The 13,241-nt window shown below is 39.1% G+C and overlaps 1 protein-coding gene across 2 annotated transcripts in view; it reads right to left on the reverse strand.

The window, feature by feature from the left end:
• Positions 1-768: 768 nt before the first annotated feature.
• HEATR1 (HEAT repeat containing 1) overlaps positions 769-13,241 on the reverse strand; it is a 53,204-nt gene continuing 40,731 nt past the window's right edge. For both annotated transcript variants that reach the window (XM_074948891.1, XM_074948892.1), the window contains exons 32-45: positions 13,019-13,185; positions 11,810-11,856; positions 10,905-11,028; positions 9,592-9,732; positions 9,062-9,354; positions 8,232-8,382; positions 7,449-7,607; positions 6,623-6,757; positions 6,213-6,317; positions 5,956-6,124; positions 4,909-5,063; positions 3,855-4,013; positions 1,751-1,859; positions 769-1,088 (exon numbers count right to left, since the gene is read on the reverse strand). In XM_074948891.1, the coding sequence (XP_074804992.1) occupies positions 1,000-1,088; positions 1,751-1,859; positions 3,855-4,013; positions 4,909-5,063; positions 5,956-6,124; positions 6,213-6,317; positions 6,623-6,757; positions 7,449-7,607; positions 8,232-8,382; positions 9,062-9,354; positions 9,592-9,732; positions 10,905-11,028; positions 11,810-11,856; positions 13,019-13,185 (2,003 nt within the window). In that variant the 3' untranslated portion in view covers positions 769-999. The remainder of the gene's footprint in view (positions 1,089-1,750; positions 1,860-3,854; positions 4,014-4,908; positions 5,064-5,955; positions 6,125-6,212; positions 6,318-6,622; positions 6,758-7,448; positions 7,608-8,231; positions 8,383-9,061; positions 9,355-9,591; positions 9,733-10,904; positions 11,029-11,809; positions 11,857-13,018; positions 13,186-13,241) is intronic.

The raw sequence follows: 13,241 nt of genomic DNA on the forward strand, positions 1-13,241 counted from the left end.
GTCCCTGTGTAAGTTTGACTTCCGCTCTGTAGTGTAAATCCTGCAAACAAAGTTCTTATTTTCTAAACTCCTTTGAAGTTGGATTCTTGTATAGTCATCCATGGTCAACAGCCTTAAATGGAGTATTGCTGGCTTCTTCACTTATTTTCTTCCACAGTTAAAAAGAAGAGAGACAGGAATAGAAAAGGTAACATCTGCCCATTCATTCTTCATGAAAGATTCTAAAACCAAGGTAGTTAAACTAGCACATCTAGACAGAATACCTGATTTTCACAAATGGGTACACACAGTTGTAAGAACCTAATTCACATAACTAGTAACGTGCACATCCCTGTGGCGTATCAGACTTATGGCATAATGGTGATTATAGTAATCACTTTTTAAAGAAAACAGCTACAAAGAAAACACTAATTTAACAACTACTGTTTGAGGTTATAGGCTGGTATAATTGAGACTCAAATCCCACAGAGCATAAAGGATGAGTGATTTAAACTACTGAGTTAACTACTGTGAAAAAAACATCTCACAAAAATATAGCTTCTGTAGTCAGGGACTCTGCTACTAGAAAATGCTTATGGTCACTATAAATGACTAAAAAGCTGCAGTACAAACTTAACAGGATAGAAACTAAGTCTGGAAAAAAAAAAAAAAAAAAACCCAGAAGTCTGTCCCTTCTAAAACCTTGCAGCACATTTTAGTTTATGAAACTTCATCCCCCTTGTCTTTCCTGAACTGAATTCATACAACAGTTTCTACAAGTCACAGATTACAGGATGGCTTTTTGACTTCTGTATAATTTTCAATTTATTAATAACCGTGGAAACTGTCATGACCCTGAACAGCATATAGGCAAGATCTTCGCAGTCTGCTACAAAAAGAGGTGTTACTCTTAATTGGAGTGACATAGTAACTTTGTGGCAATATCATTAGTTCTTTTATGTGAGACAGACATTCACATCTCATGACTGAGACTTTACGACAAAGAGGCAATGGTGTTTCTTAGAAGTAGCTGTGGAGTGGTTCTCCTAAAATAACTTCCAGTTGCTGAATTGTCTTCTGGCACTGGTGTTCTACTTCTTCACATTCATCTAAAAAGCAAACATTAACAAAGATGTAACTAACCTATATGCCCTATCTCCACCCTCACCACTTTTCTTATGTTGTAAGATCTCCCCACACCCCGTTTCATGGGTGTGTCTTTTCACACTGTATGCTCCTTTGGGCAGGGTGTTCGGGATGCACTTATGGTGTTTGGGAAGCATTTACTAGTTGAGCATTACTGCAGCTGAAAAGGTAATGCAACAAAAATATTTCTGAAATAAAGTGGTTTTTCCACTCACAAGAGTGTGGTAAATGTACTAACGCTTCATAAAAACCTGTCCTAAAAGCAGTGCCACAGTCTGACTGTTTGGGACTTAAGTGGTGCACAGGCCCAGTGCACAAAGGTGAATTCCCATCAGTTAGTCTATGGCTCCTAAAACAATGCATCCACTTGTTAACTAAAATTAAAAGTCCCATTAACACCTCAGGTATCAAGTCCCAGTATACTAATTGGTGTACTAAGCCAATGTCATAGTCACTGATTATTCTTTTAAAAAAAGAAGTTATCTAACACTCAGGACAGTGGATTTTTAATATTTGTCAGTGATCGATCACTGTCTTTGTTAAAGTTTGTTTTGTATTTTACAAGTATTTCAAAATGGACAACCCAAATATCCTGGTTGTCAACTGAAGCATTGTAGGACATTACCTTCCATTAGCTCAGCTAAGAAAGGGATGGATTCTGGCAACAGCACCATGTAGTTCTCCTTTAGTTTCCCTGCAAGTTCTACCAAAGTAAGCAGAGCAGCAAATCGGACCTACAATAAAAAAAAAAACCAAACTTAAGACACTGTATAGGGAAACAAGCAATACAGCATATTCTCAAACATACCTTTTAATACTCCATGTCTTAGATCAATTTAGTTCCCTTTCCATTCTCCTCCCAGGGCCTTTATTTGGGGAGAGGGGTAATAAAGTGAATTCTGGGAACTGAAGTTTGCTAAACTACTTGGAGCCAGAGAGCCTGCACTCTACAGGAGAGGCTAAGGTAGTTCAGTCTCCCATATACATAAAAATTTAGAGCCAGTCACATCTTGCAGGGGAAAAGGACAGAAAATTAGTCAAGAATTAAGCCTGGTTGAAGTGATTAGAGACATTAAGGAGGGATGGGTTTGTTAGGAGGAGGAAATTTTCAAAGTTAGCTGATAGACTGGACTCCTTTCATAAAGTCTTCAAAACATTTCCACCTCCAATGGGTCCTGAAGCACACCCAGACGGTTAATGATTCTGACCAACAGAACGGCAAAGTGAAAGGACCCCCATGTAGAACACTGCCACCACCTCCCTCTACATTACATCAGTGGAGCTCCAGCACTTTTGCCGACTGCAATGGTGACAATATCATTGGAGGAGTGAGACCAGTCTTTTAAGAGGAAGAGCCCAAACCATTTAGGACGTCAAGTGTAGTCCCAAGCTGCAACTTAAGTACTGTCTATAGAACTATTTTTAGAGCGCTAATGTGATCCCCGCTGGCCTGAGTGTCCACGCAGGGTGGGAGGCTCACTTCCGTGGTCTGTGTAGACATACCTTAATCATCAAGACAAACAGCTTGAATCCCACCAGGGAGCCTATAACCCTCCAGCAAAGCTTACAGAGCTCTGGTGTTTGTGCTCTTGAAATACTAGCCCTCTTAATAAAATGACTGCTGCATTCTATGTCAGTTCTAGGCTCCAGCTGGTCTCAAGGTGTAGCCCAAATTGAATGCATTATTGAAGGCTAGTCTCTTCATAACAAAAGGACAAATAAGTGTAGCAGGTTCATATACAAAATAAAAGGTCTCTCTTTGTACTAAAAGCTGAAAGCTGGGCTCCTAACTAGTCTGGGGTCCAATGAGACCCATAGATTATACACCAGGCTCAAAAAGATAGGCTATATTTGCTTTTGAAGTTGTGATTAACGCTTACTAATTCTTCAGGTTGCTCCCCACAACCTATCAAAATTAGCCGAGTCTTAGCCAGTTCGCCCTCATCACAATCCCACTCACAAGACAGTAAGTCATCTGTTCTGCTCCATCAGCAAGCCTTGCAGAAATAGAGCTGGGTGTTATCAATTTACTGAAGACATCACAACCTGTCATTCCTCATTAACCATCCTAAGGGCCTAATATACTTGGGCATGGGAGGATTAGATTTTTATCTATAAATGTAGATGTCACCATACACAAACAAACCCATGAAGATTTTTTTCCTTTGATAATCAAAATGCAAAGAAGGAAAAATGCTGCTTGAGAACTTAAGAGTTTGGTTTGTATACTTTGACATGTGGTGTTGACAATTTGTGTTTTAATGGTTATAAGGTTTTAACTTTCTGAATCTCAACATCTACTGTCATTAAATAAATTGCTTGACCGCCCCCCCCCATGAAAACGTAAATAGATAAAAATTGAAAAAAATGCTTAAAAATGAACATGGATATCTTAAAATGATCAAATATAAACATTGAATTCTGCCACACTTAGATATACTATAAATGTGGAACATGAACAAAAGAAAGACACAGTGAAACCCTGCTAAAACATAGGTCAGTCCTTGGGGGCTGATGAACAATTGCCCATAATTATCTTCTGGCATCCATTCTGAAGCTATTCCATTCACACTATAGTAAAGGACCATCTGTATTAATAATACCAGTGTGTTATCCCATAAAGAGCAAATTTCATGTCAAGCAATGACCCAGCCAACCCACAATCTGCTTTCTATGCACAGCAGTTTAAACACACTCATATTCAACTCGGAGATAATCCAGCTTCATACCTTAGGTGAGGTGTGCCTTGTCTTCAGCAGAATCTGGTAGTTTAGTGGTTTCCATAGAGAATCATCTGCCATTGCAATTGAAAACTGAGCTATACATGGAATCAGGTGCATGGTCACTCTTTCCTGGAAGTTCTCTTCTCCTCCAAGCATGTTTTCTAGCTGCAGGAGTAAAATGATCACAAAGCAAGTCAAACAGAAAGGCCCAACTGTTTAACTGAGGCTTAAAAACATCCTGCTGCCCTCTAACCCGCAACATCAGGTTAACATTTCGCAACACACGAGTTCAAAGCCTAATGGAGGGAGATTCCAAAGGCCAGAGTATTAAGGAAGATAAACACCAGTAAGATAAAATCCACCAAACACCAGTAAGATGAAAAATCTAAGAAGTTACATTTTAAAATGTTGATTCCCCTAAAATCTTTCAGCTATGAACTCCCTCTTCTGGGCTTAAGATTTAATGGTACCATTGTTTACTGGTGCATGAAAAATTCAGGTTTAAATTCTTTGGGGTGCCATATCTTTGACTGATAAATGCTGTCTGAGAGCCCGCAGAGGGAGTGCACTTGGCCTGCAGGAGTTGGGGGAGGAGACAGAAAAAGCTTCTTCATGCAGCAATGACCCATCCAACTTGGGAGTGGTGTTGGCTGGCACTGCAGAATATCTAATTGTGTGATGGGGCAGTTTAAAAGGTCCGAGCAAAGGAGAAGGAGCTGGAAACTCCTGAGCTTTGGGCAAGTCACTTAATCCTTCCAATACCCCAGTGAGGTAGTAAGTATTAATTTCTCTATTTTGTAGTAGGAGAAAACTGAGGTGCAGGGTTATTTAGGTAACGCGTTGAAGTGCTTTGAAGACAAATACTAAAATAATAATAATACGATTACTGAAAATAAAACGGGAACAGGGAGAGATTAATCCAAAGAAGGCCAAATCCATGACAAATTACAAGGAATATAATCTGAATATTTAATAGTCAGCAATAAACCTGTTAAACGAAATGGGATTACAATACTTGGATAATCCAGCAATAGTCTCCTTTCAATGTATGTGTCAGTACCTGGTCAACTAGGGGCACCATCAAGGTTTCTGCTCTCTCTTTGCTTACAAAACGCTGGGTATCAAAGAGGAAGATTTTGTGCAAACAGTCAAGGATGAACTGCAGCAATAAGCAGCTCTTTTCAGTACTGTTCTCAGAGTCAAAGAAAGCTTCATCTGCACGTGGGGAAAAAAAGGAAAGGAAAAACCATGAAGAAGCCACTTGCTCTGCAAACACCAGGAATTAGAAATATTGTTAGCTGTTCATGGAACGGGCTATAATGAAAGGAGAGATTATTTAGCAGTCGATGTTACCAACACTCTTTTTAAGAAATGAGTAAGTAGTAAATGGCCTATGGCCTGGATATCCCATGATTAAATCTAGTCCACATGAAATGCAATGTGCAATACGGCCTTTTAGCTCACTGTAGTTTGGAATATTATTGCTTAGACTAATATTGTTGCTGCTAGATGTGGCATACAGCTGGGGAAGAAGGGGAGCACATAGCTTGTGGGAAAAGGTGCTAGGGATTAACTGAAGAGCCTGACAATCAGTGCTACTGATGTACAGGCTGCCTAGGTATGGAAACATCCTGTCACCAATGCATTTGCTGGTTGCCTGAGTTTTGAATGGGGAGAGGAAAATGAAACAAAACAGCAGCAGATATTTCATCAACTAAGTTGTGGAGCCCAAGCCTGGCTGGTGTGTTCTATATGGCCATGTCAGGGGAGGCAATGAGTGAAACGTAAGAGAGCAGGGTCTTGAAACAGGCTTCACTGATCTCACAAACTGCAACTTTGGCTGACTCCAAGAGAAATGTCATGAGTGGAATGACTTCCCCTAGTTGAAGAATATTCCTTTCTTTGGACTTCTGGCCCACACCCCCCAACTGAAGACATCCTTTTGCATCCCCCAAATGAGTAAGCCACCTTGCTGCAAGATGCAAAAGAAAGCGGGAAGAAAACGTGTTAGGAGACAAGGGTGGGAGGCATGCAGAGACAGCAAGCTTACAGTGATACTATATTTCAACTGTTCCTTCTTTGATAACTATAGTAACTGGAGACCTACCAGTTTTGGAGATGTTAATCTGGTTCAGGGTATCAGCAAAAGGCTTCACTAAATTACCAGCAAACAGATTGAAAAGACCCTTGAGCTTGTCTGCAATGCAATCAGCTAACCGGTAGAATGTCAACAGTCTGTCCTTTGAGGTGACTTCTGATTTGGACCAATCATATAACTGATGAGAGAGAGAGAAGTTTGTTCTACATTAACGCAGTTGTAAATACAGTTGTGCTAATACCAAAGGACTATATTAAAATTCCTACCTTGAAGAAGAGGGGTCTGAAAGAAACCTCCGAAAGCTTCATGACCATGCTAATTAAACAGCTAATAATATGAGTCTCTGTTCTACCAACTTCCTCCAGATCATCCTAGAACAAGTGAAAGGTATAATTCAAAATCCATACAGTAAGACTCAGAGCCTGATGAGCATCCTTTTACAAAGTCTAACTTTATCTCTACTATGTTTAGGTCCAAGATACTTGTGTAACTAAAATTTTCTATTCACAAGGAGCACTCTCTCACTTCTCTCCTAGCTGAATACACAATTCTCAAAAGTGCAGAAAATGCATTTAGCAGGAAACAACCTGACACATTCTTATAAAGAACTTCTAAAATTAACATCTAGTAGAAAACCACATCCATTCTTGCTCTTTAAGAATTGCCAATACTCCACCTGTGAGTGCTCTGTTCTGAAGTCCAGGGCTTTCATGAAAAATGCTGTGAGCTCAGACTGATGGGAGATGAGCTGGTTTCTCTCCATAACTGCAATGTGCTCTTTAAGAATGTCCATAAGGGGACCCAGGCAGTTCTGTAAAAGATTTAAAAAAAAAAAAAAAAAAAAAGCTGTTACCCCATAGTTAAAAAGAAGTCACATCCATAGATCATCAGATCAACTGAATTCCTTCCACAATTTATTTTTGAAAAGAATACAGGTAAAATCATGGTCTTTAAACAAATAAACATCCCCATTCACAATGTTAGAAACCCAAAATTTGCACCATTAAGAACCCAAAAGGTGAATCTGACCAAACAAAATAAAATTGATTTAAAACTGATTTTCATTGCCCAAGCTAAGAGAAATAAAAAAGGTTGACAGGTTGTAAATAACTTGGATTTTATAAGATTCTTTGACTTCTGGTAACCTAAGGCACTATCAATAAAAGGTGAAGATGTGTTTGTTTACAATTTGACTTAAATAGGCAGTGTCCCTTTAAAGAGTTTTCTTTCCCTCCCCATCTTGGCAGCAAATTTTAAACGCCCAAGCATGAGACAGTAGCAAGGCCCAGAGGAAAGCTGCAATTCCTAATGTATGTCCCGAGCAAATAAATGAAAGCTTTAATGAACGGAACTGTCTTCCATACTTGCCATCTAGCATGTGAATACTCTAGAGCCTGATGGATCCTTCCCTGTTCTAACTTTTCTGGTTTAATATAAAAATGCATATTTAAACTATAATTACATTTCCATTCACTTTACGAATGAATGAAAAAAATCATAACCTTCCAAGCATTTGCAAGTTCATCGTAACACTTGGTAATCGCTGGCAACAGAACTCTGGGACCAAGCTGTGTAGCTAACATAGTTTTCAGTGATGTTAAACGGAGATTAAGCTGGGACGAAGGACCCATTTCCACTGCAATCCTTTCCAAGCGAACGACCTATCAGAAAATCCAAGAACAACAAAACCAGTAAAACAAATCTTTCAAGAGCTGATTTCATAATCATCTCCTCCAGAAAAATATTGCAGTCTAGGAACCAACAAAGAAATCACCTGCTTAATTTAAAAAGTTTATACTCAGTTTAATTAGCACTTGCAAAGCATTTTGGAAATAAAAAGCACTACTGTCTGTTACTACTTTAAACACTACAATTTATGAACTTTGTATATAAGACTTTGTCTCCTGCAATACATGAAAACTGAAAAAGGGGATTCATCAGTGGAATACGCAGAGGATCATTACATCCACTCTATTTATAAAAGCTGGAGTTTTTATTAATATAGACACATTTGATCAACTTACTGGTACAGGAGAAAAACCCTCAAAATTCACACCCCGCCTCCTACAGTAGCAAGCTAAGTCTCTGCAAGGTTGCAGGAGGAGAACACCAGCTACATCATTCCATTTACTCACGGAGGCTGAGTAGAAGCAGTCGGGAGATTTCCCCCAACCACCCAGATGGCCAAATTCTCATTTTAATTCACTGCAAAATCCTGCATGACCTCCATAATTTGAGCTTCCTCATTCTTGTCCCCTGACCCAATAAAGACAGTGATGGCTCACCTGCAGCAAAGTATCCACCAGGCAGGGGCTAAGGAAGTGTGCTAGTGTTGCCACAACTTTCAGCAGCGCAGTCACCGCGCTGAGCAAGTAAATCTCATTAGAGACCAGCTCCTTTTTGTGTTTTAGTGTCTTCAGCAACGCTGGCATCAGCCTGCAAATAATCAAGTAAAAACACACAGAAAAGTAAATCCATTGTCAGCTGCAAATTTGGAGGTAAATTTCCAAATAGGCCTCAATCCAGCCTACAAAACTACAGGCACAACTTTCATGTCTAAAATTTCTACATGCACAATTGCAGAATCTATTTTTGAAAACCCGGCCTTTTGGGATTCGCTTCTCTATTCTATTTCTCAAAAAGCTGTGAAGAATATTAGATTTAAGGCCCTACTACATTATGAAAGTGATCATTCTTATTAAGGCTAAGGCGTTTTTAAGAAGCTGTTTATTAAATGCCTGAGTTCCATATGAACAGGCAGGACTAAACAGAGTTGTATCAGAGCTATTTTCCAACTGTGCTGAACAAGGTTTCTATGTTTTAAATACAGTCAGGCTTACAGTGGTAATATAGCCATTTGACAGATTCTGCAAGAACTTCTGTGATTATTAAATGATCTCCAATTCTTACACAATTAGTGCATCATTTGCTTCAGAGTTCTCTCACTATAAAAGTACTCAGGAGGACTCTTGGGCCTTTATCCATTTCTACAAAGCACACTGTGCACATACAGACTGCCAATTAGTTTAACAAGCCTTTAAGCCAGTCTTTAGTAATACGTTTCATCTGATGTAGTTCCTGCGGCAGTGAATCCTTTTATGAAAATGGATGATACCTTGGAAGCTGAGGTACGGCTAGTGCTTTCAGTGTATAGGTGACCTCAGCTATACATAGCAAAGCACTTCCCATCACATTCCTTTCTTCCTTCCTCTCTGAAGAAATCAGGTCAATGGTGGCTTTCAGAACAGGCACAAAAGGCTCTGGATGGTCTGTGCCAAAACATTTGCACAGTAATTTGAGGCTGAACAAAGCAGTCTGCCTGTTGATGGCTTGCTCCTCCTCCTCTTCATTTATTTTACGCTGTACCATAGTGATTAGCTCTGGAATTAGTTCTAAGAGCTGCCGAACCTAAGAGAACAAAAGAACACACAAATATGAAATTAAAAACATAGCTAGGTCCCGATCCTGCAAGTTCATGTGGGTGGGCGGACCACATTTTGGTATTCAAAAGATACGCTGCTAATGTGGAACTCACATTTCCATCTGAAAGTTCTACACCTGCCCTTACACGACACCTCATTTCTACATTAGTGGAAAGGTGCAAACAGTTTAAACAAAAAGAAAGGGCTTAACCCTTTGCCTTACTTGGACCTTCTGCCAACGTGTGCGCTGCTGCAATTTATTGTTCAAGAGATCCATTGCTTTACGTCTCACAGAAGGCAGCTGGTTGGTCATCAGTCCCCTAATGACAGGGATAAATGTCTGTGTCGGCAATAAGGCATTGACCTGTAAAAAAAAAAAAAAAACAGCAAGAGAAATGTTCTTTCCTGTACTGCACCATCCAAGCCCCCCAAAAAGTAAAGAAGTGTGCACTTCCTGAGAACAAAGAGGGGATCAGAAAAGAAGGGAAAGCATGTCCTGATAGCGCTTTGTTTGGGAAAGCAAAAGGAGAAAGTAAGTTCCTGCTACAATGTTTAATTCTCATACCGTAACTGCTAGCCACCAATTTGGAAATAAACTACTTACTACTTGCTCTGCCTCATTTAACCCTCAGGATTCCTACGCAATTTTCTTCCACTCCAGGCCGCAGTTGGCTAGATATTACTCGCCACCAAAATAATCCTTCTGACATTGCTCCATGCACATTGGCTCAGAGTGGCGGGACAACTAAGTCTCTAATGGAAGAAAATTCAGCACCAGTCACCCTGAGAACTGATGAGAACTCTGATCCATAGCTCCACTATTGCTGCTAGGGCACCAAGCCAGCATAGCATCTGTACTTCTGATTTAAAAAAAAAAATGACTTGAAAAACACAGCAAGGCTTGTCACTTCATGTAAATTCTTCTACAGAAATATTAGCTAACTAAAAGTCCACGTTAAAAGTTGTAACTAGAAAAAACACCAGAAGGCTATTTTCTTTCTGACAATATCTAGATGGCTCTTTCCAACCACCAGGACGCTTAACAGAAAAATAACCATCACTGGGTTTACTTCACTTTGTTTGCTCTGCCTAATAATACTGCTGGCACTAGAAAATTAAAGTAACAATGCATCAGGTCCCAAATTGGTTGGTAAAGCTTACTAATGAATTATGTAACATAAAACCACCAACAAAAAAACCTTATACAAACGTTGCAAAAATAAAATGTTATATGCAGTGCTGTTGTAACCATGATGGTCCCAGGATATTTGCAAGACAAGATGGATGAGGTATTATCTTTTATTGGGCCAACTTCTGTTGGTGAGAGAGACAAGCTTTCAAGCTTACACAGACCTGAAGACCAGCTCTGTGTAAGCTTGAAAGCTTGTCTATCTCACCAACAGAAGTTGGTCCAACAAAGATATTACCTCACCCACCTTCTCTCACAAAAATTAAAATGTAACAAATGTTATAATCATGTTAAAAAAAAAGGGAGAAGGAAAAACAAAGCCAACAAATGGAGTAATGAAAACTTACTTTATCTAGCATATCATAAGACTTATTGAGCAGAGCCCTCCAAAACTTTGCTGTTGGTTTGTCTGCATTTTCTTCCACTGAGTGTGCCACAACATTTATGTAGCAAAGAACTTCTTCTAATAATCTAAATGGAGAAACATCTTTTCATGAGTAACATTTACAAAGTGATTTTATTCCTGGAGGGCAAGAAATTTCACAGACAATAATGAGGGTTAATAAAATACCCCGTACAGAAAACTATTTACATTAGATCTAGATATTAAAATACAAAAACCTGTTAGGAAATAGTTCAGGCTGGGGGCACATATTAAGAAGAGTCCATCTAGCCCTCTAACCATTCATCATCCTTTCCAAAGGATAAGAAGTCACCCAAACACCTTGGGAAATGTATGAAAGCCCATAAACAGGTCTAAGAGGTGCAGCACTTCACTTGTGCCACACATCCCTTCTTTACTTACTGTCATCCCACGCAAGTTACACCTTCCCCCCAAAACCTAAATTTTGCTGCACTGAAACATCTACTAAGTCAGCTCTTTTAAATTACATCTGTGATGACTGTATACTCTCATTCTGACAAACGGGCTTACATCGATAAGGGATTTTTCCTGGGAGTGAAGGAGCAACAAGTGTTGTGGCTAGAAGAATTTCAGATTTTTAGAGACCCTCTTATCATGGCAGCTACGTGCTCATGTAAACATTAAAGTAAATACATGAAGTCACGCAAAGTGGACAGAATTAATTTTTAAAAAAGCACTTCACTTGTCAAGAACAAAAAAAACCCCAAAAATCAGACAACAGCTAAATCAACTGAAAAACAACCTGCTTGTAATAAACACAGTTTGGTGTTTCACTACAGAGACATAAGTTTGTAGGGTTTTTTTTTTTGTGTGCACGCGCACATGTACCTCTGCTCCAACTCCTGTAGCTCTTCAGCTCCATCACATTCGACTATCTGATTAACAACAAAAACAAAAAACCAAACAGTTGTTAGGACTGTATTACAGTAACACATTGGAGCTGCTTCCATGAAGGATATGTTAACATTTAATTACAATTTTTCTATAGCTGTAATTTAGCCATAAAAAACCCCCCAAAACTAATGACAGGATGAAACCCAAGAAACTCAACTAAAGATTGTTGTAACACTGCTGATGAATGACACTGGATTACCACACTTCAGGTAACTGAAGTCCTCTGGGCAAGCACAGGATTGGCACCTGCAGTGAAAGCTTGCCTAATACTATTCTATCAATATGTTTCAAACCAGAGATGAAGGGATCACCTCTAAAAAGATGAGTTGAGTTTCTATGTCCTTTCAAGCTCCAGCCTCTCTGCTGAGACTACCAGTGCCCAGCCTACTAATACCAATTGCAATGGTGGATTCGTGATCAGATACTTATCCACGAGAAAGAGACAGAACACTGACTCACTTCATGTAAGCCACCAAACTGCAGTCAGATGGATAGAAAAATGCTACAAACTAGGGCTAGATTTGAATCATTGACCTACATGTGAAAAATTTCATCTCTCATCACTTCTCTGTTGAGCCACCCAGTTCCCCATAACTGATATTTTTTAAAAAAACCAAAACCTTTTTGGTTCTTTAAGATTTAATAGTATAATTTTTTATCTCTGAGTTAGAGTTTTACCCGATTCCAAGACTACATGGATTCACCAAATTCCAGCACTATAACTCAAAAGATACCTTATAATATGTAATTCGAAATCACAAAATAAAAGGCACCTTGGAATTATAATGCTGGAATCTGGTGAATCCAGATAGTCTCAATAACTGATTGATATCACACTATTTGCCATTGACTTCACTGTAGCCAGGATTTACTCTGTCTTTTACCTAATGATCAATCACGCAGGCTAAGTCTCTTTGTAAGAGAACTGGAGGGGGGAAAAGGGGAAAAAAAAAAAACGAACACAAACAAAGAAAACAACATATCACCAAAAGAAACCCCCCAAAACTTTTACTGATAAATTGCAAAAAGACTTCAGAACTGTGTAAAAGGCAGTCAGCCAAATATACTTCAGAAAGCTAAAAGAACAGATGTGTTCAGAATGAAAAGAAAACCAAACCACTTGACAAAAAAAATCTGCATTACCTTTTTCACAAAACTTTGAGAAGCCAAAAGCTGTGCCATGAAAGAGACAGATAAAAATTTAAAATGTCGCAGTTGTTTGCCTGAGTGAGACTCCACATTAAAAAGCTGCACTTCTTCATCTTGTGTTTTCATCTTGTGTGTTCTTAATTTTTTTGGTCCAGGATCATCTGATAAAACATCCCCCACAAAAAATTATTTTTGCAACCATGACTAGAAAAGAAGC

Source organism: Natator depressus, chromosome 3 (genome assembly GCF_965152275.1).
Source record: "Natator depressus isolate rNatDep1 chromosome 3, rNatDep2.hap1, whole genome shotgun sequence".
NCBI classification, from domain to species: domain Eukaryota; kingdom Metazoa; phylum Chordata; order Testudines; family Cheloniidae; genus Natator; species Natator depressus.